Genomic DNA, 24,276 nt, shown 5'->3' with positions numbered 1-24,276 from the left:
TCCTTCTAATATGAAGGGTCTGTAATATCTTCAGATGAAGTTTGGTCTGTAGTACATGCAGGAGAACTACTTACTCCCTATGAACCTGACTCAGTCCTTGAGTTTTCTTAGATGTCTACTGCAAATTTCTGTAGTGGAGATGAAGAAACAAGGACAACAGCCCAATTTCCAGGCAACAGCTTTTCACTATTTTAGGAATGAAGCTACAACAATGATCTACAGGCTATACCAAGTTACCTCATCACAGGCTCCCAATAATGATCTCTAACTTCTATTTTTAAATGCAATGACTTCAGACAACAGATCTTTTGTGAAGTCACAAAGACTTCCTGATTTAGGCTTTTCTTGGGAAAAACACCTGTGCTTGTTCTCGTATTTCCCAGATAAGTAGGGCAGAGGGCTCACCTACACTATATGGGGTCAAGATAAGCTGTTCAGCAACTACACTACACCCACAAAACATTTTACTCCATACAACAAATCATTCCAACCTTTGAAAGTCGATTCTAGCTGATATAAAAAGAATTCAGCAATGTCCAACCCACAATCAAGCACTGCTATTGCAGCAACCAGAATCACTCACCACATATCCAGGCCCTCAACCAATTAATTCCATTCACATTTTGTTTCACAAACTCAATAATTACATATCACAGAAATCACCTTCTGTGCTCTTTCCCTTTGTTCCAGGGAAACTTCTAAATTAATGGGTCTTCATAGCAATGGCTCAGGACCAGTGATTAGCATGTAGATATTGCAGAGCCACAATGAAATGTCAGATTTTGAATTCCAATGAAAGACACCTTGTTTTACCCATGGATATGGAAATCATTAATTTCCATGTCAGGAGAAAAATTCAAAGGGCATAATCCCCATATTCTTTCATGCTACAACAGAACACAGTCTACACACAATGTAAGCTCTTTAAAGATGTTGGTGGCATCTTTGCCAACTGCACAAACAGCACTGCAGATTCATGCAGACTCTGGAATACAACTTTCAAGGCTGATGTCTGACATCTCACCTTTTGGAAGCCAGTGACCAGCTTTCCTCACAGACATCACTGTCTAGCTGACTGCACAGTTCCACCAGCATTAACATTTCCCAGACCGTCTGGGTTGCTGTTAGCAGTGTTTTAAACAACCACCATGTACACACTAACAGCTGAAGGGCTTTGCACTCCCAGCAAAGGCTGCTGCCTTCAGTAATTCCAAGCTTTCTCTGGCTAAGCACCTTTCTGCGTTAACAGCAGGCACCAGCTCCTGAGATACCCAGTACAGGGTACTTTCCAAGCACAGGGAGCCAGGAATGGGATGATGCTACCTCATCTAGGCAGGATGGAGACAGACTGCTGTCCTATTGTTTAACACAGTCTGGAATAATGGACACCACATATCTTTCTCAAGAGTGTAAACAAAGTCCCCTCTCCCTACCCTCCTCCAGGAACTACACACAAAGTGCTAAAACGGCAAAAATCTGAAGCCAAGTTTCACACACCGCTCAACCAGCAAGTCTGATCCAAGCTGTGGGAGACTAACTGCTCATCAATGTATTTTGGTGCCCAGATGGATATGATTAAAAGTCTAGCAACTGGGCCCCCTTAGTTTTCACATTTCCTGATGCCTTTTCAAAGAATACAGGCCTACATTTCAGCATTAAGAGTTTTCCTTGACAGCACATACAGTTGAGTTTCTTTCCTTGAGAGCACATTTATATCCACATAATTTTACAGTTATAGTAGAACCCTTAAGCAAAAGCATAACTGTACAACCAACAACAAACAATCAATAGGTTTTCTGGGCATAGTAACAAGATGGCAATACAGTTTCTATTTGGATTCAGAGTGTATTTATTCCACTTGAATCCCAAAAGGTGTTGTTTTCATTGTGTGTAGGCATCAGGGATTCCCAGCCAACACTGTGCACCGCAAGTCAGAACCTTATTCGACATTGTGATAGCATCTAGCTCTTGTCCTTGGGCCACACCTTTCAGCAACTGGGATCATTTCCCATCAGCACTTCCCCATCGCATCTTTGTGGTTTGCAACTTTGCACCTTGAGGCTTGGTTGCTTTCCTATCTGGGTAATCAGACAGTTCTAGGACTGTCTACAGCTAAGATGATCTGACTTGAGCATTCTCCGGGACCCAAATTACCTCATTCAGGAGCTTCAAATATTTGCTGAGGACTCAGCTGATGGCAGTGAAATAGTATCTCAAAGGAGCAAACTGACACTTCCTTACTCTCAAGACAATTTCTCCTGCACTGAAAGAAGCATTGAGTCTCTACACCACATTCTCTTGTGTACTCCTAGTATCACTGGAGTGAAATTCTTCAAATAGCAAGCTGTATGCTTGGCACACTGCAGCCATATATATACAGCAGACAGCTTTCTAAGGACCAGAAGGTATGCCAACATCCTGCACTTACCATTTCTGGAACATCCATTCAGCTGTTACAGAGAAATCTGAAGCTGAAATGTTGAACCACAAATCTTAACTTTAAACTAAGAGTTGCTGAAAACATCATTGGTGTTTTAACAAAGGACAAGATCAGTCCCCTTAAAATCTCTGTCTCCTTTAAGTAAGAAGAGAATTTAGTCAGTTAATTCAGATTAATTTACAATGAGACATTTGTTTCCTCATTGCTCACTTGGGGACCAGAAGAAAGTTGAATTCCACTTCTGAAAGTGCAAATTCACTCCTTGGCTGGATGGTTTTTCACTTGCACACTAGGGATCAACACTGAATTTTAACACTGATCACCACCTTGCTCCAAGTGTGATGGAGCAAACAAAACTTATTGCAGAAGACAGCGAAATCTTCATGAGAAGCATTAACTTCTGTCTACACAGATATTGTGGAAACTGTCTCTGTGGAAACTCTGTGATATTTGTCAAGTGCCTAGTATGGCAGCTATGTATAAAGGTGATCTATCTGAGTGCACTAACCCCCTTCAACAGAGAACCTTGGCTGCCCCACTGAGACTGCCTGGTAACGCACCACCCACCATTCAGCTGGACCTGGCTTCCAGGGCTCCACTGGGAACAGGTGGCAACTGCCACTGGGCAAGCTGCCAGGGAAAGTCTTCAGGGGCTGTGCCAACCAGGGCATGCTGTTTCACCCAGTTATTATCTAACCTGGACATCCACCCAAGGAACTCTGATTTCCCAGGCAACTCCTAGGAGCAGCCAGTACTAATGAAAACATCTCCTCTGCCTCCACCAAACTAGAAGTATGCTCTGGAAGAAGCCTGCAAACACAAGCTATGAAAACTAAGTGTAACCATATCATCAGACTTGTTCTTATGCCACACTAAGACCACTGAGCTTCACCAGTTCTCCAGCCTTAACATACCCTAAATTTCCTCATTAGCAACAAGGATCTTCCATTTATTGCCATTTTTACCCCACTTCAGTTGCAATCAGAGACTATTTCCTCAAGACACTGGTGGAAAAGATCTGTTAGTGGACTTTGTTCTAAAGGTGACCCAGATGGCAGAGCAGACCTTAATCCTGACAATCTGAACAGTAAGACACTTAAAAACATCTATGGTGATCTTTTCCATTTTGCAAATTACACCTGGTTTCCTTCTGACATCATCAATTTTGAGAAAAAATGCCAAGAGAATTCTCAAAAAGTATCTACCTTTTGCTTTAGTCTAAATGGTTAAGGCAGTACTAATTATTCATCTTTGATGGTTATCAAAGCATTGCAATTTACATCAAAACTTGCATACACATATATCTGTAAATACAATCCTACCCACTAGGCACAGCACAGACTCCAATCAAGTGGCATAACTAATACCTGGTTCTCCAAAATGACTTAAAAAACCTGGTATGGTTACTACTCAAAATAACAACACATGAGCTTACCTAGATTTTATCAGCATCTTTGGGAAAAAGAATACTGAAATATAATTAGTATTTCCTCCAGCTGTCACTTGTGTGAGTGATGCTATTTTTACTGCTACAAGCTGAAAGGTCCTCTTAATACTGCAAAAGCAACACAAGCCATGCTCACGTTCTCTCTCTTCTAAGGATTAAAAGAAGCTTACTGTTCACCAAACTGTAGCTGTCATTCTTTGCAATACACTCCAATCAACTGTAAAATTTGAACAGCATTTAACATTAATTTTACTGAGCATCATATTTCCATGCTTCAGTATTCAGAATGCATTTTTTTCCTGTGTGTTATAAAACCATAAATCTAGACATTAGCTTTGCATCTTCTGCCAAGATTTAGATCTTAATTCCCACATGGCTGTGCATTTAATCATATGAAGGCATTATTTTGCTAGACACAGTCAGTCCTGAAAGCAGAATCAAGTCCTATAGTGCAGCTGAAATTTCAACTAGTTACAGCACAACACATTTCCTTGCTATTATCTAAGTTTGACTTAGTTCTTCAGGCCCACCAAAGCTTTGTTCACCCTTCCTCAGGAAAAAAAAAAAGTTGATCAGTCCCACCTAATGTGAAGAGAGAAGTTTGCAGAGAATCCATCCCTAGAACCCTGCTAAACAGAGGATGTTATTGGGATACAAAAAGTTACTAGCACGGATTATTTAGCCCCTAATGGTCTAAGCACAAGTACTATGCTCAGACTTCATGGGATTATCAACATCCAGAAACTGCATACTTTAAAGGAATTTCTACGGTTTTCTGCCTGTTGAAACAAGAAATCTTTAGATAGCCTACTCCCACTCAAACATAATATAAATCAAGAAATATTTTAAAATCAGCGTTTCCTCCTATTCTATGTGGCAACGGACCACATACAAATATCAGCAAATATTCTTATCATCAAATTCCTCATGGTTTTACCACTGAAAAACAACAACTAGAACATGATGAGGGAGAAAGCAGAAGGCAGCAGCATCCAGATGTTTATCTGCCCTTACCTCTTCAGGTTACCTACCTTATGTTCTACAGACAATTAACAGAAACTCGACAAGACCAGGCTCTGTACCACCCCATTGCAGTTTTGGAATACCCATGCCAGGTCTCTCCTTCCCACCCACAGAGTCCACATGCTGCCTGCCTACTTCATGCCACACAGCCCAGCCACCTGGCACAAACAGTGGCTGTGCTTTCTGAAGTTACCCACTATCAGCCTAGATAAGCTGCAGGCAGTGGAAAACCTGCCACAGATGAGGCAAAACATCCAAGCAAAGACAACTGAGCTGCAAACAGAAACCAAGAAGCTGAACTTGCTGCTGTTCCCCTCCAAGTCAGGTGCAAAGGAAACCTTACACGGAGACCATGCCTTGCTAGTGAAATTACACTAGACCACACTGCTAGTGAAATTACAGCATACTTAGGGCACCTTTTATTTGCTGACACTGTGCTTGCTCAGCCCCACTGGTGTTAGCAGTAATGGAAAGCATAAAACAGAAATACACACACCAGAGGCAGCCAATGCTACAGGGGAGAGTGATGGCAGCTGCTGCCGCAGCCCTGTGCAGCATGAGGTGAGGTTTTCAAAGAATTTTCCTGCTCTAAGCGAACGAACTGAAGGTAACAATGGAGGATCTCTGGTATCTGGTTCAGTTCTGTCCTTTTGCATCCCATCAGCAGAGAAGCAGATTTATCTACTAATTGTCCTTTCAATGCTTGCTTGTAATGAGCATTCCAGGTCCAGGGATAGACTAAAAGTACAGACACAAAAGTGACAAAAACCTAAGTTCAAGAAAAGTAAACAAAACCAAGAAACAACATTCTTTTTGTTGTTTTTATGCTCTTTCTCTACCTTCCACTTCTCCAAAGCAGTGTGGGGCCCTAAGACACTGAGGTGAACTATAGACATTTATCACAGCCCTTGTCTCTCCTTCCCCTTCCCAATTATTTCCTCCTGTCTAATACCACAGCCCATCCATTTCTCCCCCCATTAAGCTCAGGTTAACCAAGGACACAATTTCTTGTTAAGCAGATGGTCCATGACATGAGACTTTTGCAGGTTTGTACGCATCAGCACAGGCCACATGGAGCTCAGGACTGAGGCAGCACTCACCATGCTGCTCTGCTCTCTGCAGACCCAGACTGCTACGTGCAAAGCCTTCTGAAACGCTGCCAGCCTTGCCGCTCTCGTCAGCAAAGAGGGCAACTGAGGAAAGGTCCCTTTGGTAGATCAAATCCCCTTCATTTGGGAGGACATAGCCCAACCACTGAGTCTGAGAGGTGATGGCATGCACAGTAAGACCAAACCCATCCCTGAAGTCAGACCAGCTGGAATCCTACTGCGTGCTAAAGCCTCCAGGGGTGGTCAGCCAGGGATGGACTGGAGCAGGAGGATGGCCTTGGGTAGCAGCAGCACTGCTCTGACAGCTGGCTGCTCCGCTGAAAACCAGCACTTTGTAGAGGAAATCATAGGAAGGTGATGAAAAACCCTTGTTATTCATGAACAAGCCTGAGTCCTTCAAGACCAAGAGAACTTGTAAAGCTCAGTGGTCTTTCCTGGGCAATCACACAAAAAGAGGCACTTGGCAGATGGGCAATCTGTGCTCAGGGACATGAGGAGTCCGTCATTAGCTAGTTATCTGCTTTTCCCAACTCCTGGCTTTATTCTGAGCAAGAGGAAGGGGGAGGTAGAGACAGAAGAGAAAGAACACCAAAAATCCCAGATTTCCATGAACCTCCACTGCCCTCCAGGTCACAGAGGCAAACACAGCTCTGCTGGTGCCCTTCCTTCCCCAGACTGCAGTGCTGTGGAAGCAATGTCCACTCTGGGTCACAAGCAGTTCATCAGAAACTCAGCATGACCAGTAAGGGCAGTGCTGTCCAGCCTTCCTCAGGACAAGCCATCACAAATACTTCCCTCTGAAATTCAAGGGAAGGATGTTTTCTGTATGCATTTTTCCTAACAGGTGCCACGAAAGATGAATGCCATGATTTTAAACCTAAGTGCATCCTCCCTTCTGTATTTTATCCATGGCTAGATTTGGCAGTTTATTTGAAATAAAAAACTTTTCAAGCCTAGGAATTTGGTGGTTTATTCCACTTCTTTTTCTTAATGCTGTTAACACTTGTAGCTTTAACACTATCCATCTTGCATGTTTTATTATTAATTAAAAATTGAATCCACCTAGAAGACAGAGGTAAAATACTAACACTTTTTCAAGACAGAATGCATTTTTATATAACCTTGCAACAATTACATAGACAAGTTCACCTGAAACATTCATCCATTTGAAATCCGACAATGTCTAGTTTCTTCTGGAGCACTGAAGTCCATACAGTTATTTTTACTTACAATGCTGCAGAGTACCAGCACCTCTGAACTTCTGATACAAAGACTGCATTGTCCCAGGAGCAAGGAAAACAAGCTGATGCAACTGAGGGGTAATACTACTTTTGTGACATCTGCTTCCTACCATGATACAAGTCAGATGACATTCAATAGTATACCTGGATGCAAACCTAAGCTACTACAAAAAACCTGTAAGTTTTGCTAACTTGTGGTTCCCAAACCACAGGCAACTTGCATGATCATCCCCCTTCACAGAGAGGTGTTTAAGTGAATGTCAATACATTCCAGAAAGCAAAAGTCTTAGATACAAAACCTGAATACCTGGGAAGCCCTGCTACAAGAAGTTAATATATTTCCATTATGGTTCATTTCAGAGGAAAGTTGGCAAGGATTTAAACTCATCCTTGACTGCTGACTACCCAGACATTACAGCATCATGAGTGCTGGGAAATCTACAGTGAAACTGACTAAGACTTTTTTTTTTTTTTTTCAAATTAGCATTATATATCTCCTTGGGAGGTGCATGTCTTTGATAGAGACATTGGGATTAAAAAAAATGAAAAGAAAAAAAAAAAAAAAAGCAAATATGCACTACCAGCACAGGAATTACTGTACAGTCAGTCATCCTTTACAGCAATATCCAACCTGAAAGTAATTGCAACAGATGCTCCAACAACAGAACTGTCCTGGCAGGAAATAATTATAGCATCAAATAGCAGTGAAGTCATTACATATCTTGGGGTCTCAACAGAGCGAGACCAAAACCAGTGGAAGCAAAGTAACTGGTTTTTGTTTTTGTTTTTGTTTTTTTTTTTAAAAAAAAAAGCACTTAAATACAGCTCAACAGGGAGAAGTGGGAAGTTCAGAACCAACAGCACCTTTGTCCACTTAAGAGAAAGTGCAGGTGGAAGCCCTGGCAATCTTCGGTTGCTATCCAAAGTATTAAGATGATTAAGATGTCTGTATCAGCACTGTGCAACTCCTACGTTAATATTTTCACTGCTGCTATAGGAAGCACATCTATAAGGGCGGTATCTCGCCGAACCCTTAGTTTCCCACAGAGGGTTTATACAAAAAAAGGGGTTTCAAGGAGCAACACGTCATGAACTTTCAACTCTGTCCTCCTTAGGCACGGCAGTAATTTATTCCGTGAACAGTCGCATCGGCCTGGTTGTGCCAGGGACAGGAATTCCCGCGGGACCGCCCGGTCGGAGGCGAGTGCGGGCAGCCCGACCCGCTCGGTAGGTTACGGAGCCGCTCTGCAGCCGCCAGCCCACGCTCACACCCCCTCCCCGAGATACTCCTTCATCCAAGTTCCACTAGAGCCTCGAACAGTCCTTTTCAAGTCACATATAAGGGTAACTTGGCCACTGAGTTTTTGGTTACTTCTCCTGCTCCTCATGCTATCCACCAAAGTAAGAAGTTGCCTTTATCCAGAGACTTCCAGATCCATCCTCCAGACAGGCTGTAAGCATCCCCAGCGCTGCTACCCGACTGAACCCAGCCACACTGCCCATGCCCCGCAAGGCAGACGCACACGCCGATTCCCAGAAGTTTGGGGCAGATGAGCAGCCCGAAACACACACCGCCACTACATCACCGCCACCCCCGCCGCCCTGTCCGTCCTTCGCCCCGGCTCGTCTCCAGCAGCAAGGGCAGCGCGCCGGGCTCCGTCCCTGCCCACCGGCCCCCCGGCAACCACGACCGCGACATGCCGGCTAAGTCGCGACACAGGACGTGCCCGCAGCCGGGGCAGCGCGGGAGGGATCACTCACCTGGGGGCAGCTGCAAGTTGGCCGGCAACTGGAGGGTGGCCGCGGGCGGCCCCTTGGGCGCCACCGGCCGCGGGACCCCGGGAGCGGCCCCCCGCACCACCGGGGCGCCCGCGGGACGCGGCGGGGCGGCAGCGGGGCCGCCGGGCACAGCGGCAGCGGGGCTGCCCCGGTCGGGCGCCGAGCCCGCGGCTGGGGCGCAGGCGGCCGCCTGCTCCGGGTGCCCGCCGGGCATGAGCCTGACGGGGGCCGCCGAGGTGCTCATGGAGGAGGAGGCGGCGAGGGGACGGGGGGCGGCCGCGTCGCGCAGAGCCCCGCGGCGCCCCGCAGCATCGCGGGCGGGGGGCGCTCAGGCGGTGCCCCGGCCGGCGGCTCGCCCGCGGAAACACATGGCAGCGCCGCTCCTCCGGCTCCCGGGCGCCGCGCACGTGGGCCCAGCCAGCCCGGCCTCCCCTGCCCGCGGCGGGAGGGAGGGAGGAGAGGAGGGAAGAAGGGCGGTCCAATGCCGCCAGCGCGTCCTACTGCGGCGGCGCCCGGCCCGGCCCCGCCGCCCCTTTGAGCCCGCCCGTGTTTATGGAGCCATGCGGACTCCAGCGCTTGTGCCGCCTTGAAGTTGGCGGCGGCGGAGAGAGGCCGGGCGGCCGGAGGGGGACGCCCCCGGAGCCCCGGGATGGGGGTGAGGCGTGGGTGGCCACGGCAGAGCCGCGGAGCTGCTCCTCCCGCCGTGGCAGCCTCCGGCCCGCCTACCTGCGCCAGACCACCCCCGGCTGTACCTGGGCTGCAGGTGTCCTTGGGGCTTCCATTCAAAACAAGAGCGGCTCCGGCAAGTGTGAGAGTTCGTCGTGTCGTGATGGGAGCTTGCTGAACGGCCGAGACGGCGAAAGCAGCACGGACCTGTACGGATGAAGGGGACAACGTTGTCCCTTTGACCTTCATGCCCGGGGCTCGACTTGAAGAAAGGCTGAGGAAGGACGCGGAACTCCGTCCTCCGTGTAAAGCAAGGGTGGTCCTGACAGAATACACACGACACAGCTCTAAAAACAAATTTTAGAATAGAATGGAAAGTTTTTGCATTTGTGATAGGGAACTCAGCATGACCTTTAGTAATTCTGGTTTGAGGTTGTTGTGTATCATAGCCAAGTCTAGATTAAATTTCAATATATTCTGAAGCATGTTGATGCACGTGCTTTATTTTATGCATAAAATTTAAGGGGTATTGCTTATAACTACCCAAACTGAGCGCAACATAAGCAATTACAAAGTACAGGGCCTACTGTATGGTTCATTAAAGTGGTACAAAAAAGCTCAAAGTCAAAAAAATATTAGGAGAAAAAAAAATTAATCTTGTATTAAACTTGCCTTGCAACTATGTTTTTCACATAGAATTGCAGACAAGAAAGGGAAACACTCCTCTTTTTGGCCATTTTGAGTAACCCCTTTGCTTGGTTCTACAGTGTTAATGCTTTATATTGCTGTCAGCAGCAAAAGAAACAGAGAAGAGAAATTGCTCGCCTCTTGCCATGCCTACTATATTCCAGAGCAAATCAGCCCAAAATCTCAAAGAGGTGGCAGCAGCAATGGTCAGAGTTTCCAAGTGTCCGAGCAAGCTAAGAAAATGGTGAAAAAGAAGAGGTGGTAACACAAGAGAGAACATCCTTGTACCTTTTACAGCTCTGCCAAGTCTGACCAAATGACATCACTTCTTACGCATATGAAGCTGTGTTACACACATCAAATAACAACTAGGGTACAGTGAATTACCTCCTGCATGCCAAAGGATGCACAGAGACCAGGGGAGAGGGATGCTTCAGTTTCAGCAAAGACCAGCAGTGACTGATGGCAGAAGGGAAGAGGATGCAAAGCAAGGCATCATGTTCATTATTCTTTGACTTAGGAAGAATGGGGTTGGCTTCTTGCTTAAAGCCAAATTTTTATCTTGCAGCCATTGAACTTTAGAGGCAATCTCTGAGACCCCCATGTAAATGATCAGGAGAGAAAGTGCATCTGAAAGAGGCAAAAAGAAACAGCTAAAGACAACAGAAGTGTATGCACCAAAGCTGCAAAGCGCAGCAGTGCATGGAAATGAGAAGTAGAAAATACAGCATAGTGAGAGAAAGAAATACATGAATCAAGGAGTAAAGGAAGCAATATGAAATGCATTACAAGAAAAGGCATACCATAATTACAACAAAGAGGGAAAAAAACCAGCATACCTGGATGTAGAAATATGCATATCTTTAAAAAAATTGAAAAGTTAAAGTGCCCTTAGTATCGTCTACAAACAAAGTAGAGGCATCCATCATTGTATGAAACTGCACAGGAAATAAAAGGAAGAGTCCTTTTCCCACACTGGAAATGAGTTATCATAAAGGTCCAGTATACACTCTTTATTAGCAAAGTTAAGAGAAATACAAAAAGTCATTCAGAATAAAAAGGAACAAAGAATCTGGAACTTGAAAGCTGTTTTCATAACTGAAGAGGTTACAGCACATGTAAGGAAGTTACTTTTGTCATTACCTGGAGTTTTGGAGTTGTAAAAAAATCTCTGATCTCTTGGGTAAATGCCACCATCAAAAAAAAAAAAAAAAAAACAAACAAACCCATACATTAAAAAACTCTGAATTAAGTCATCATTCTTGTCTACATTCTTTTTTTTATCCTGAGACCTTGTCTGAGGGATACTGCTAAACATGGTAATTGCTTTTCAAAGTCAGCTGAAGATGCATCTAACCATGGAACTGATCCTTCCATGAACACCCAGCCTTGGAAAACTGACTTGCTCTACTACTTCCAGTAACCCATGGATGGGCGCATCTGACATTCATATAGAAGTCCCTTCTTTACCTTCCAGACACAGGAAAGCATTACACCAAACAGCAGCTCAGATTTCCTTTCCAGGAGCTATTAGGTTAGACAGGTACTTCTGTAGTTTGCTCTGCATGACCTGTTTTCAACAGCTGGGACCTTCACAGTGCGCATTGAATCAGTCCGTGCTGTTCTAAGCTTTCAAATAGCATATCTAAAACACAAACCACCCTCCATAAAGCCACTCACCCTCCAAAATTTCTGTCCACACACCAGACCTTAACTCTTCCAAAGATGTTTTTAAATCCTTAGGTATTATGCCAGTTTCAGATACAGCAATGGTTTCAGCTTCCTAGAGTCCTATAAAATTTATCTAGTATGCTTCAAGGGTTTTTAATCTGTCCATGATTCTTTTTACAAAAGTTTTATATTCTCTTAGTTGGAAATTCAGGAATAGAATACATGAGCAAAAAGACTCAATAATGGGAATCAAAATTGTAAATGTGTATCTATTTACTAATGAAAACCAAATAAATCACAGACAGCTATTTAATATCAGCAGTAAACATACCTGCATTTTGGTTGCAATTTCAGCAGATTTGTTTGTTTGTTTATAGTCAGAGATCTAGTCTGCCCTGTTTTTTGTCTTGACTGATGATCTTTTTATGGAGGTGCCTCTTTCAGATATTCAGGTCACAATGTAAATTCAGATTTGCATAAGTCAAAGACTTTGTTCCATGAGGTACAATACCCTGCAGCTTTAAAACCTTATAAAACATTTAAAAGTACAACAGGAAGGTATAATAAAAGAATTGGGCATATGCTTTAATACTGTTAAATGACATAAAGCTTGGTTGACTATACTGAGCTGCAAATAGCAAGGGCTAACAGTGAGGCACGCGTAGTCCCACCAGAGGAATTCCAGTCTGGCTGTGCACCTGCAGTCCCAGCTGATTTGAGGAACCCCAAGCTACATCATAGAGTCATGGAAACACGTGTTGGAGAAGACCACCAAGACCATCAAGTCCAACCATTACCCTACACTGCCAAGTTCATCACTAAACCTTGTCCCTCAGTACTACACATAAAGATTGTTTCAATACCTCCAGGGATTATGACTTAACCACTTCCCTGGGCAGCCTGTTCCAATGCTCAGCAACCCTTTCAGTGAAGGAATGTTTCCTAATCTCCAATCTGAGCTTCCCCTGGCACAATGTAAGGCCATTTCCTCTTGTCCCATCAGTTGTTACTTGGGAGAAGAGACCAACTCTCACCTGGCTACAGCGTCCTTTCAGGTAGTTGGAGAGAGTGATAAAGGCATCCCTCAGCTGCTCTTCTCTCAGCAACTCCCATAGCCATTCCCCAAACAACTTGTGCTCTAGACCCTTCAGCTCCAATGCCCTTCTCTAGACATGCTCCAACACCTCAATGTCCTCCTTGCCTTGAGCAAGGATTCTTGCCTTGAACACAGGTTCTGAGATGCAGCGTCACCAGTGCCAAGTACAGGGGGACAATCACTGCCCTGTTCCTGCTGGCCACACTACTCCTCATACAGGCCAGGGTGTCACTGGCCTTCTTGGCCACCTGGGCACAGCTGGCTCATGTTCAGCTGGAAGTGACCTCGTGAGGTGGGAAGGTCTGGAAAGCACATGAACCTCACAAGCTTGGCTCTAAGTGAGAAAGATAGATCAGAAAACTAAGTGAACAAAGGAAGAAAGCAGAGAGGAATGGGCACGAGCGATAGCCATGAGGAGCTGAAAATATACAGTAACAGGAAACAGGTACCGTAAAAATGCCTCTACAAAAGAGATCCACAAATTAAAGCTTAGCTATTGGGCACAAATATATTCTCAACAGAACACAGAATAAAACAAACTGATCTCAGACTTAATATGGTAAGAATTATGGAACTGTACTATGAAATTATACTGCATACCACTTGCTATCTAGTAAAACTCCCTCAAAGAAAAGAGTTTTATCACTGATGCTGCAGTGGCCTATAATAATACAGCATTATGTAAGGTGACATTGCTATTTTATTTATTTATTGATATTGCTCATGAATAATGTACAGTATTGCAACACTTAGTAAATGAAACAGAACACAAATAAGATCTTTACTGGACTTATAGTACCACTGAGCAGTAATTAGCCTATTTGCAAAAATTACAATAAAAAAGGAGGAGGAAAAAAGAGGTTCTGACAGATTTTACATATCGGCCAATCATCAGCTTCTGGAAAGCACGTCAGTAATTTTTTGTGGCAAATATATGTGTGAGGGGGGAAAAAAAAGCCTCTTTTCACACAGCTCAAGCATATTGGAATTAGCAAAATTCTAGCTCTATCATGTTTCAGAAAAAACACAAAAAAGCTTAGATAGAAAAAAGGTTCATTCAGCAACTCTGTGCACCATGGACAATTACTGCCTCTTAGAGCTTCAGAAACATTATGCTGTCATAATTGTTCTGTGACTTAGATATTTTTCCCTTCTCTCCTTCTGTAACTTTCATTTCAGTATCTTTTGCATTAAAAATTTGAGTAAAACAAAATTATTAATGCCATGGATTTCCAATTGTGATGCTCCAATCTATTTTTCCTTTATCCTCACAAGTATCACCTTGTAGAAAACTATTGCTGGAGTGGTGTGTTAAATTTCCACCTCTCTATGCTTGCATATCATCTTAGATTAATCAGGTGCATGTTTTTTAGCTGAACTGCTGGTTTCCCACTGGGAATTCATAATTTGATTCACCCTTAATGCACAAAGAGCATAAAAGCATAGAAAGCTAATGATTTCTGAACTTGGAACTGCAATATTGTTTCCTTGTTTTTGTTTCATGGGTAATTCAAAGAAACTAGTTTACTTGATCAAAAAGTGCCTGCAAAGAATACCTGAATTTCTCTTTTTTTCCTTTTGGTCATTAATAAAAAGATGAGATTTTTTTTCCCTTCCTCTTCCTTCCCTCACTCTTTTCTCATATCGGAAGGGGGAAAGAGGGTTATTTTAAACTTTGAAGAAATGTTAAAACTGAAAAATTAGTCTAATTTCAAAAGCATTAATGCAAAGCAAATTATTTGCCCTATTTAAACATTTGGGAAAATGCATTTACATATTGTTCCCTCCCCTGTTTTTTCTGTGCTGTTTCCGAAACATCCAAGTCACAGTCACTTACTGTACTGTCATACTGGGAGAGAGGAAATGCATACTGAATTTCAAAGTACACACTCGTTAAAATTTGTTATTCAAGCTGAATACCTAGAGACAGGCAATATCCTCTGGTGCTCCATCACCCTCATTGTTAAAAAAAAAAAAAAATCCTGATGTTCAACATAACTTCCTGTGTTTCAATCTGAGCCTGTACCTCCAGTCTTGTCACTGAACACCACTGGCGCCCTCCTCTTCGTACCCTCCCATCAGATATTAATAGACATTAACTTTATCTCCCTGAGCCTTCTCTTCTGCAGGCTGAGCAGTCCCAACACTCTCAACCTTTCCTCACAGGTGATGTTCCAGTCCTTTCATCATGCTTGGGGACCTTTGCTGGACCCTCTCCAGTACATCCATGTCTCTCTTGTACTGGGCAGCCCAGAAGGGAATACAGCACTCCAGGTGTGGCCTCTCCAGTGCTGAGCAGAGAGGAAAGTCTATCTTCCTTTAACCTGCTGGCAGTACTTTACAGAGGTAGTATGATAGTAACTATTATGAAAAATGAGAATACTGCAGTCTGATAATATTTTAATGCAAATTTAAGCCTATATCTTCCACTTGTGATGGAAACAGAAGCTATTAAGCTACAAAGGGACAACATCGTGTTAGAAACACTGTGGTAAGGATCACTTTTGGCTAAAACACTGCTATAATTTTCATCATTTTCAAAGACTACGATAATGTCTTATACAACCCACACAAGTAGCATGTTGCCATACACCTTCCTACTCTGCTTCCTGCATGAAATGTTCCCAACAGTGTCTTACACTATTATAAATCAGCAGCAACCATTATAGCTCCCAGCACTATCAATCTACAGAGACACTACAAAAGTCACCTAACATTGTACCACCAGATGTTAGGGGAGATTTCATACATCAAGTTGAATGCACAGGTGTCACCTGGAATAATTTTGTGAGAAGATTTTGCATACCATTTATATAATTGTCTCCTATAGAGTTATTAATACATGCCTGGGATGGCTGGTTTCTCCTCATTATAGCAAGTTCAATGTTTTTTCCACCAAATTTCACAGTGTAGCATAAAATGAAATCATTAAAACAAGTATATTTCCCAACTATTTTTGCATTTTCATGAAGGAAAGAGGCCCAGGCTTTTCCTGAAGCTTTTAGCATGCACTTAGTACTGGATGACTTAGTTAATTTGATGGTGTCCTTTGAGCTCCTGGAGCAGCTTTGAGGTATTTCTGTTCCAAAAACTCTTACCCAGCTTTAGCAGTGCCACCAATTGCAGATGACAGAAAGGGAGTTGCGTGTCTCACCACAACACACATGAACTTACCTGCTTAAATTGCTCTTATAAAGGCTCACATACATTTTGCAAAGGGACTCCCTCACAGTCACTATGCAAAATGCAGTGCACAACTTTTCTGTCTGCCAGGTCAGCCACTTCCCCTTGCAGCTCATAGCTGGACTCTGCTAACATTCCAGTGCTTCATCATAGGATATCTAGGAACATAAATACATGAGAGCAGCAGCAGTTCTCAACCATTTTTATGCCACATCTTTTTCTTTATTCTCTGGCAACTCTTGTTTGCCAAAACCTCTTCTGATCAACAGCTATGGAAAGCACAAAAACTTCAATTCTTTAACACACTCCTGTGAGCAACAGTTGAAGGAACTCAAATTCTGTCCATGGTAGAAGCATCCCGAGTAAGCTGGGATGTAGGCTATTTCACTAACCTATGTAGACCTATATTCAGCATTTTAGGAATGCCATGGGTGAATTAGGCAGGGTTTTTTTACAAAAACACCCAAGAAGTTCTGTTTGAAAGAACTGCAAAGCTTGGTACACGCTTCTTTACATCAGAGAATAAAAAAAGGCATTCACAGGGTTTCTCTCAAATGAAATTCCAAACTTTTTCCTGTTTCATTGACATCTAAATCACTGTCAACTTCCTAGTGAATTGAAGATTGTCCACATGGTCTAATGTGCAAGACTAACTTCTAGTGTTGTGTTTTCTTTTATCACATTATCTAGAGAATAGATATTTGTAGTGGTTCAATTAAGTTTAATAATAAAAAATATTCTAATATAATAGCACTAAAAATAAAATAGTAGCAGTTCTTAATTTAGAAGAGATGCAGAAGGTGGGCAGAAGCTTCACCTGGCTTTATTGAAGATCTGATTATGACCATTTTCACCTGTGCCATGATTTTCCAATAAATGGTATCCCTGGTGGTCCAACTGCCAACACATGTTCACCAGTCCTAAAGACAAGCATCATCCATCAGCATTTTTTAAAAAATTAAAATCAGAATGGCAATAAAGGTGTTCTGCACTGTTTACAGTGGGGAAAAAGTATTTTCAGAGGATGGGAAAAGCAGATGGGGCAAGGGCTTCCCTGCTTTCTCTCTTTTGCGAATAAAACAGATAATGAGACCGGTAATCCAATAAACTACACTCTTGAGGCAAAAACTAGGGAATAAGAGGCAAGTACAGCAGGTCCCAGCAGGACAGGAGGCCAAGAAGGTTGATGGGCATATCAGAACAGTAGAAAACTACAAAGTTAAACACCACCACTTGCTTTGGTAAGTAACTCTGCTACTCTATGCTTACCTTGAGAAAAATAAACCCACACAAACAAACATGCTATACTTAAGAAAGGAGAAAAGAAGGAATTAGGACTCATCAATTACCTTTTGTCCATAACCTCCAAGTTAAGAGCCCAAATCTCTGAGCAAAAAGGAATTGAGAGGGAGATAATGGCAACAGCAAGAATGGCTACCACCTGGCAAATTATCAAAAAGCAACTTTCCCCACCAAAGTTCTTAAGTAGAGACAACACAAAGTGTGTACTTACTTATCAGTTCTAGCAACTACTTAAAAGCATCAATAACATTAAGAGGTTAAAGAAAATTGGCAATAATATCAAATTGATAAAACTAGCATTTACAGTATCAACACAGTAATAAGAAGTACTTATGTAATAAAACTACCCACTTAGAAATAAAGATAAGTCAATACAGAAGTGATTATCACAATTCAGCCTTGATTTTTTTTATTTCATTGATGGACAAAAGCAGAGAAATTCATAAAATACACAGAACATATATAAAATTAATGTAAGCGCTTAAAGGATCCTTATGTCCTTCAGTCCTTTGCCTCAAAGCCGATGTGACACTTGATTTTGCCTTCACCAAGGCACACACTCTTACAGATCTGGGGGAGTTTTAATTCTACAGAAAAATTGTTCCAATTTACTCATAACCAAAGAATGGAAGCAATTACAAAATGTGCTGATGCACTATTTTCCTCCTTCCTCTTCTCCTACTCAGCCTTACCAAAGACAACTAATTAAAACTGAGCAGTGAAGGTAGACATCACTCCTGCTGTGCATTGGGAGACAAATCCAGTGTAGCAACTTCCAGCCGCCTTAGCTATACCTATGCTAGAACAGAAAGGTCATCAGACACTGGAGCAGGCTCATTTCTGTTTCTTCAATGGTCTCTGGCACACATAAGGAACCTGCAGCCAGGGCACAGCTGGTCCATTCTGGAGGCAAGGAGACTCTGGTTTGAACAAGGTTGATATATGGTCTCCTCGAGCTAGGTCTTACGAGCTCTTGGAGATTTATATCACACCCAAGATAGCTCAGCTACTTTAGAAGGCATAAAATCAGCAGGATGGCTTCTGTGGTAGTATTAGAAAGAGAAAAGTTTTCATAAAAGGCATAATAACAAAACTCTTTACAGAGAAAAACCGAGCTAGATGCAAGAGGTTCTTGCTCTTGGTAGAAGACCTCACAAAAGTTTCTTGGTTCACTTCTTTTTCTAGTAAATTGCTAAGGCAGGACTTTTTGGCTTCTGTCCAATTGGCTATCCTTTAGTTTGATGTGAAGTCCCCCAGGTTCTATGAGGTGTCCTTTTACCTAACTGAGGAAAGAAACTTCTGGGCTTTTTTCCTTTTTGAGGAGACAAAGGACAGTTTTGTTACTCCATCCACAGGGGGCACATTCCTATGCATGGTCTCCAGGACAAAACATGGTCTTCAGCAGTTAGTTCACTAGTGAAGAGGCACCCCATCAGCTCAGGCACTGTAAGAGCTTCCAGAATCCACTAAGCACAAACTCAGCAATGAAATTACTCCACTGGCTTATAGTGGTAAATACTCGATGGACTGAGTGCAAAGCATGGACGGCACCAGCTGCTGTCAGGTGTGACTGTTCCTTTAGCCAGAGCATTTCCTCAACCAGCTTCCATAGCTCTTCATGATACTCACCATCATCTGACACTTTTAAGCAGAAACCTAAAAGTGTCACACCTTACCTGCTAAAGTCGCAACGCAGTGTGTGATGCATTCTACTGTGGCTGGACCCTCAAGAGTCAGTCTATGGTACTTTAAATTACTATTGTGGCACCAGCAGTCAGGTCTGCATAATCACAATGATTAAGTCCGCACAAAGAGTCCTTCGTTAACTAACAACAAATTGTCATTCAAGAAGGAGGAAACCATTGCAACTTTTTTTTAAAAGTCAAAAACTGCTAAGAGAGCAACGTAGGTGAAAACAGACAAATTTAAAACCTGACACAGAAATAACTTTATTCTGAGAAATAGCAATTTAAAGTAAATTTCAAGCCATAACAGTTTTTAAGTTTACAGAAAGTTTACTTGCATAACTAAATATGGGTTTAGCCACTCCAAAAACACATATGAAAAGCACCTTCTTTCCTAGATACTACATATCATGGTTTTGGTATTGTACCACTCCCACCAACCACAGTGCCAGGAAATGAGGGTTGCCAGCAGCATAATAGTGTGTAAGAAGATAGGGCTACTAAGGTACATCCTTTTTCTTCTTGATTACAAGATACTGTAGAAAATCCAAAGCACAGTACCACATCACAACTTTCCTGATTGGTAAAGCCAGTTGAGTAAGTTCCTTACTTCCCAATTTCCTAGTAAATTATTCACTCTCTGGTATAGTTCTTCATTCTCCCATTCTCCCACAAATTCACCTGCTTGTGAGGCCAGTGAAAACGTGCCATTTCCAAAGGTAAAAGATAACTTCTTTTTTTAAGTTGGATCATTCTGATGAGCTGTTTACTAGAAAAACCTGGAAATTTCTTTGATCACTTGGACTCCCCTTCCTGGGGAGAAGTTCCACATTTAGCATCAGCCAATCTAAGAGCCCATTGCTACGAAAGTGGTTCTCCTCTCTCCTGCCTCTCACTGCATATTTTGATTTTCTCCCTATTTTAAGATGAGCAGTTCTACAGATGTTAAATTACTGTTGATCCACCTGTGTGTGGATCAAACTCAAAACTAATTTTTTTTGATAAGCTGAATTTGGTTTTCATCCCTTTGAAAGCACACAAAGATTATAGTTTCACCTCCTGATAGCATAACCTAAATGGAGATTGCCACAAAATACAGCAGTTCTGTTCTTCCCAAGCACTTCCACAGACATTCCTGCAGCTTTCCTTGAACTGGATTTAACAATCACACAGCTTTGTGGCAACTCACAAAAAAAAAAAAACCAAAAAAAAAAAACCACTTTGCATCAGATCAGTGAGTTTAGCACAATTATCCTCAGTAGCAGCCTGCATACACAATTGGTTAGGTATAACATCAAATTCCACCCTCAGGGGGTGACATGAATGGTCTGGCCCTCAAAAAAGGACAGTTACATCTCCTGCCCCAACTTCTTCCTTCACTCCCCTTTTCCCTCAGAGGTGTGAGATACATATGGCTGCCCACTGAATCAGTGCAACAAGCAAGTGAAGGTTTCTTTTCTCCTGGGAGGTTGGTGAGCTGAGTCAACTCACAAGGGCTCCAAAGCAGCAGCAGAAAGGGGACCAGGGAGATGACAGTGCTTAGGACAGAGCAGAGGCAAGAGGAAGAAGTGCCACCACCCAGCAGCACACACTAATGTGAGAGTTAAACTGATCTAAGTCAGTGCTGCTTTGCTCTTTGAATTGCTTCCTCTTCTGACTCTATGGCTCTCACCTGGCCTGGGTGAGACACTGCAATAAACCTTCTCTGGTCTTCCTGGCTTATGTCTCTGCCCTGCAGGGCTTCCAGCCTGGTTTACCACACCCCAGCCAGGCAGCAAGGCCAGCACAGAAGTGACAGTGGGAGAGCACAGCCTTTGTGAAGGGTAAGACCTTTGCCTTGAGGTGCCAGGTAGCAATGACCAGATGGTTTAGGGATGCTATGGAACTGTACAGGGGGATGATATGTATGCTCTATGTAGTTCTGCTAACCATCTGCTGAGCTTCCATGCAGTTTTTCCTTCATTCAGTCCTCATCTGAAGAAAAATATTGCTTGTGGTGACAAATGTTCTAAAGCACTGGCTTATATATGTTTGGAAGAGGGGTCTTTTTTAAGAAATAGACTTGTCAAGAGGCAGCAGCTAGGGCAGGGGAGGAGGAGAGCAGCAGAGATTTAAGCCCAAAGTTGTGTTACAAGTCTCCAGAAATATTTCAAATATCATCCTCATTTGTTTTGATGAATTTTATCTGTTAGCATTTCTCGTCCCTTTCAGTCTGCCTATTGCCATTGGAATTAGTAAAGTGCAACTTCTGCTATCCAAGTGGCTTGTTCCTAATAACGAGATGTAAACAGACACCTAAAAGATGATTAAAAAATTAAAGTACCATTAATTTTGCAAAATCAAAATTATTCCTACTGGCCCCATAAAAATCCCTTGGCCATGTTCAAAACAGTTGTGCAGAAGCCTTCATGTCCTTGTACCAGTGTCCCAAACCATAGTGTCCATCTTCACAATATTCTTCATGAATTCATAGTTATTCAATAATCTTCATATATTCAATCTTCATAAATCCAGTTTTAAAGGTCTCCTATGTACCATATACTTGCAAGGCAACATAGTGTGGTGCAATAACTGGTAACAACACTTGCAATAACTGGTGAGATCAATAACCTACCAATAACTGGTGTGATCAACCAGTGCACATGTTCTCCTCACAGTTCTTTCCTCTTGAAGCTTGGCAACATTTCTTGTTTTGTATATACAACACAGCTGTATCCAGCCCTCAAATTCCACCCTGTTAAGTAAGGATAAATTTTTCTTATCCCAAATATTTATTTATGCAGAGGAGCTGTTGTAAGAGTAATTCTTTTCACAAGGACATTGGCAAATAGTTCTCTAGAGGCTGTGTCATTCTCCCCAAAGTAGAAACAAATAAATAATTAAATAAATAAATAAAATAATAATAATATCTGACACCTGTTAAGAAGGGAAAAATTCTAAGGTACAGTAAAGATCACACCAAAAAGTTTTGAAATTGCAAAAGTTGTGGTTTACAAATACAGTACAGATAGGTAGCCCCTAGTTATAAAGCTTATAACCAAGTAGAAAAGAAAGAAAATAAGGTGGTTACAGACATGAGAGCCCAGGCAGACAACAAGTCAGCACAGATCAATTTGGTAAGTAGTATTCTCAGTATATTCACTGTTTATAGGTGCAGTCATGGCTACCATCTTCTAAAAGTTAACTGCTGACAAAGAAGGATAAAACTGCTCCACTCTTCTGTCCCGAAATCATCTTCCCTTGCTTTGATATTGAAACTCTTCTGCTCCCAATCTGTGAAACTGATCAGACAGAAAAGCATTTTTAAAGAAAGGCAATTGGTTTTCTGCCAATTTATCTTCCTTAAACATCTCACTACATTATCAGACAAGTAAAAGTGATGGCATAGGAGACAGAGTGGGAACTCAAGTGAGTGTAGAAGGGACTGAAGGAAAAACAAGAACTTTGGTAACAGCTTACTGTGAGGTTTACTTAGGTGTAAGGTAATGCCGGACTGCAACTTAAATGCTGTTACTGGTGTCATAAGTATTTTAGTGGGGATGAGATTTGAAGGCAGATGCAGTACAGAAATTTATGAGAAGCTCCTTTTATAAATGAAGGGAGGAAGGGAGGAAGGAAAGCAAAGGAAGGGAAGGAAAGGAGAGGAGAGGAAAAGAAGGAAAAAGCAAGAAAGAAAGAAAAGAAAGGTGACAACTGCTGCTTTGAAAATTTCTGAGAGAGACTAATGGAATGAAAGTTAGTCAACATCTCAAGAGCAGATAAGAACTCTGTTGCTTTCCCAGTTGTTTGAAGCTCAGCACTTCCCCTCATAAAACCTTTTTCTTAAAAGATGCAAATAAATAAAGAAAAGGAAGCTGTGCACTGTGTCAGATCTGTCAATGGACTGAAAAAATTAAATGAACGATAGGGTGATAAACAGTGATAAACAAGGATTTTGAGCTGAATATCATGAACATGATTGCAATACAACATAAGTAACCCCTCCCTTGCTTAGTCAGTCTTCCTCAAAGATGCTCTCCTACTAACACTAATGAATTGATGTAAAAGAGGACTTACAGGAAGACACGCAGTCTTTTGCTGCTGTACTGTGTGTTCTCACGACTTCCCTTCGGGGGAGAAGGATCACCGGCAGCTAGCTCCAACGCGGTGCACCACAGCAAGGGGGGCACTCCTCAGAACCACAGCAGGATCCGAGAGGCGCCTAGCTGGAGTTGGCAGGCCAGAAGCAGCGGAGGCGAGGCGGAGAAAAGAGGAACTCCATCCGGGGGTGCAAACCAGGTTTACTAACTCCCAACAGCGAGACATCTGGAGCCCAGTGGAACCAGGAGGACAAAGCCAGGGAAACACCTGTTACAAGGGTTTATAAAGGGTGCAGGAAGGGGCGTGGCTAGCAAGCCGGCCAATGAGATGACAGAGGGGTGTGGCTGGAGTAAGATGGGCAAGGGATACAAACCAATGGGTATCTAGAAGGGGAGGGGCCCCAGCCCCTGAACCAATCACTCGACAACCCCTAGGGAACCTTCTAGAAGAGAGGGAGAGACTGCCGAGTGATGGACAGGGAGCTGGGGAGGGGTTAGGGGAATGACACAGCAAAAAATGGGAAATACCAAGTTGGGGAAACCGGGGGAGCTTGGGCAGAACCAACTAGAGGGGGAAGGCATACATAACTGGGAAATCACATACACAACCGGGAATATACAAGCAGAAACAAAACGCACCGCAACATTTCCCTTGCAGAAATGTATCTTCTTATCCAGTACTGAAGAAAGAAAAGCTGTTTTAGTACATTGCATACAAAACTAATCCCTTTTTTACACAATTTTCTTATGATAAATATTTTCCTTATTGTTTACCTAAGACCAGAGCTTTGGTATATCACAATCAACATCAAAATTTACAATTTCTGAGAGTATTTTATACAAAGTATACACAAAGTAAAATATCACA

General features: G+C 42.7%; 1 protein-coding gene across 4 annotated transcripts in view; it reads right to left on the bottom strand.

Annotated features, from left to right (window-relative positions):
• The window catches only part of TAF4B (TATA-box binding protein associated factor 4b), an 83,444-nt gene extending 60,840 nt beyond the window's left edge, over positions 1-22,604 (bottom strand). Inside the window, exons 1-4 of one of the 4 annotated variants that reach the window (XM_038129311.1) lie at positions 21,944-22,604; positions 17,160-17,262; positions 16,334-16,500; positions 9,792-10,052 (exon numbers count right to left, since the gene is read on the bottom strand). In XM_038129311.1, the coding sequence (XP_037985239.1) occupies positions 9,792-9,954 (163 nt within the window). In that variant the 5' untranslated portion in view covers positions 9,955-10,052; positions 16,334-16,500; positions 17,160-17,262; positions 21,944-22,604. Of the gene's footprint in view, positions 1-9,021; positions 10,790-16,333; positions 16,501-17,159; positions 17,263-21,943 lie in introns of those variants that run through there. The other 3 variants (XM_038129310.1, XM_038129313.1, XM_038129312.1) reach the window with 3 other exon arrangements.
• Positions 22,605-24,276: the final 1,672 nt, after the last annotated feature.

Source organism: Motacilla alba, chromosome 2 (assembly GCF_015832195.1).
Source record: "Motacilla alba alba isolate MOTALB_02 chromosome 2, Motacilla_alba_V1.0_pri, whole genome shotgun sequence".
In the NCBI taxonomy this organism is placed as follows: domain Eukaryota; kingdom Metazoa; phylum Chordata; class Aves; order Passeriformes; family Motacillidae; genus Motacilla; species Motacilla alba.
The sequence above is the reverse complement of the archived record's forward strand: the minus strand, read 5'-3'. Positions and strand labels throughout refer to the sequence as shown.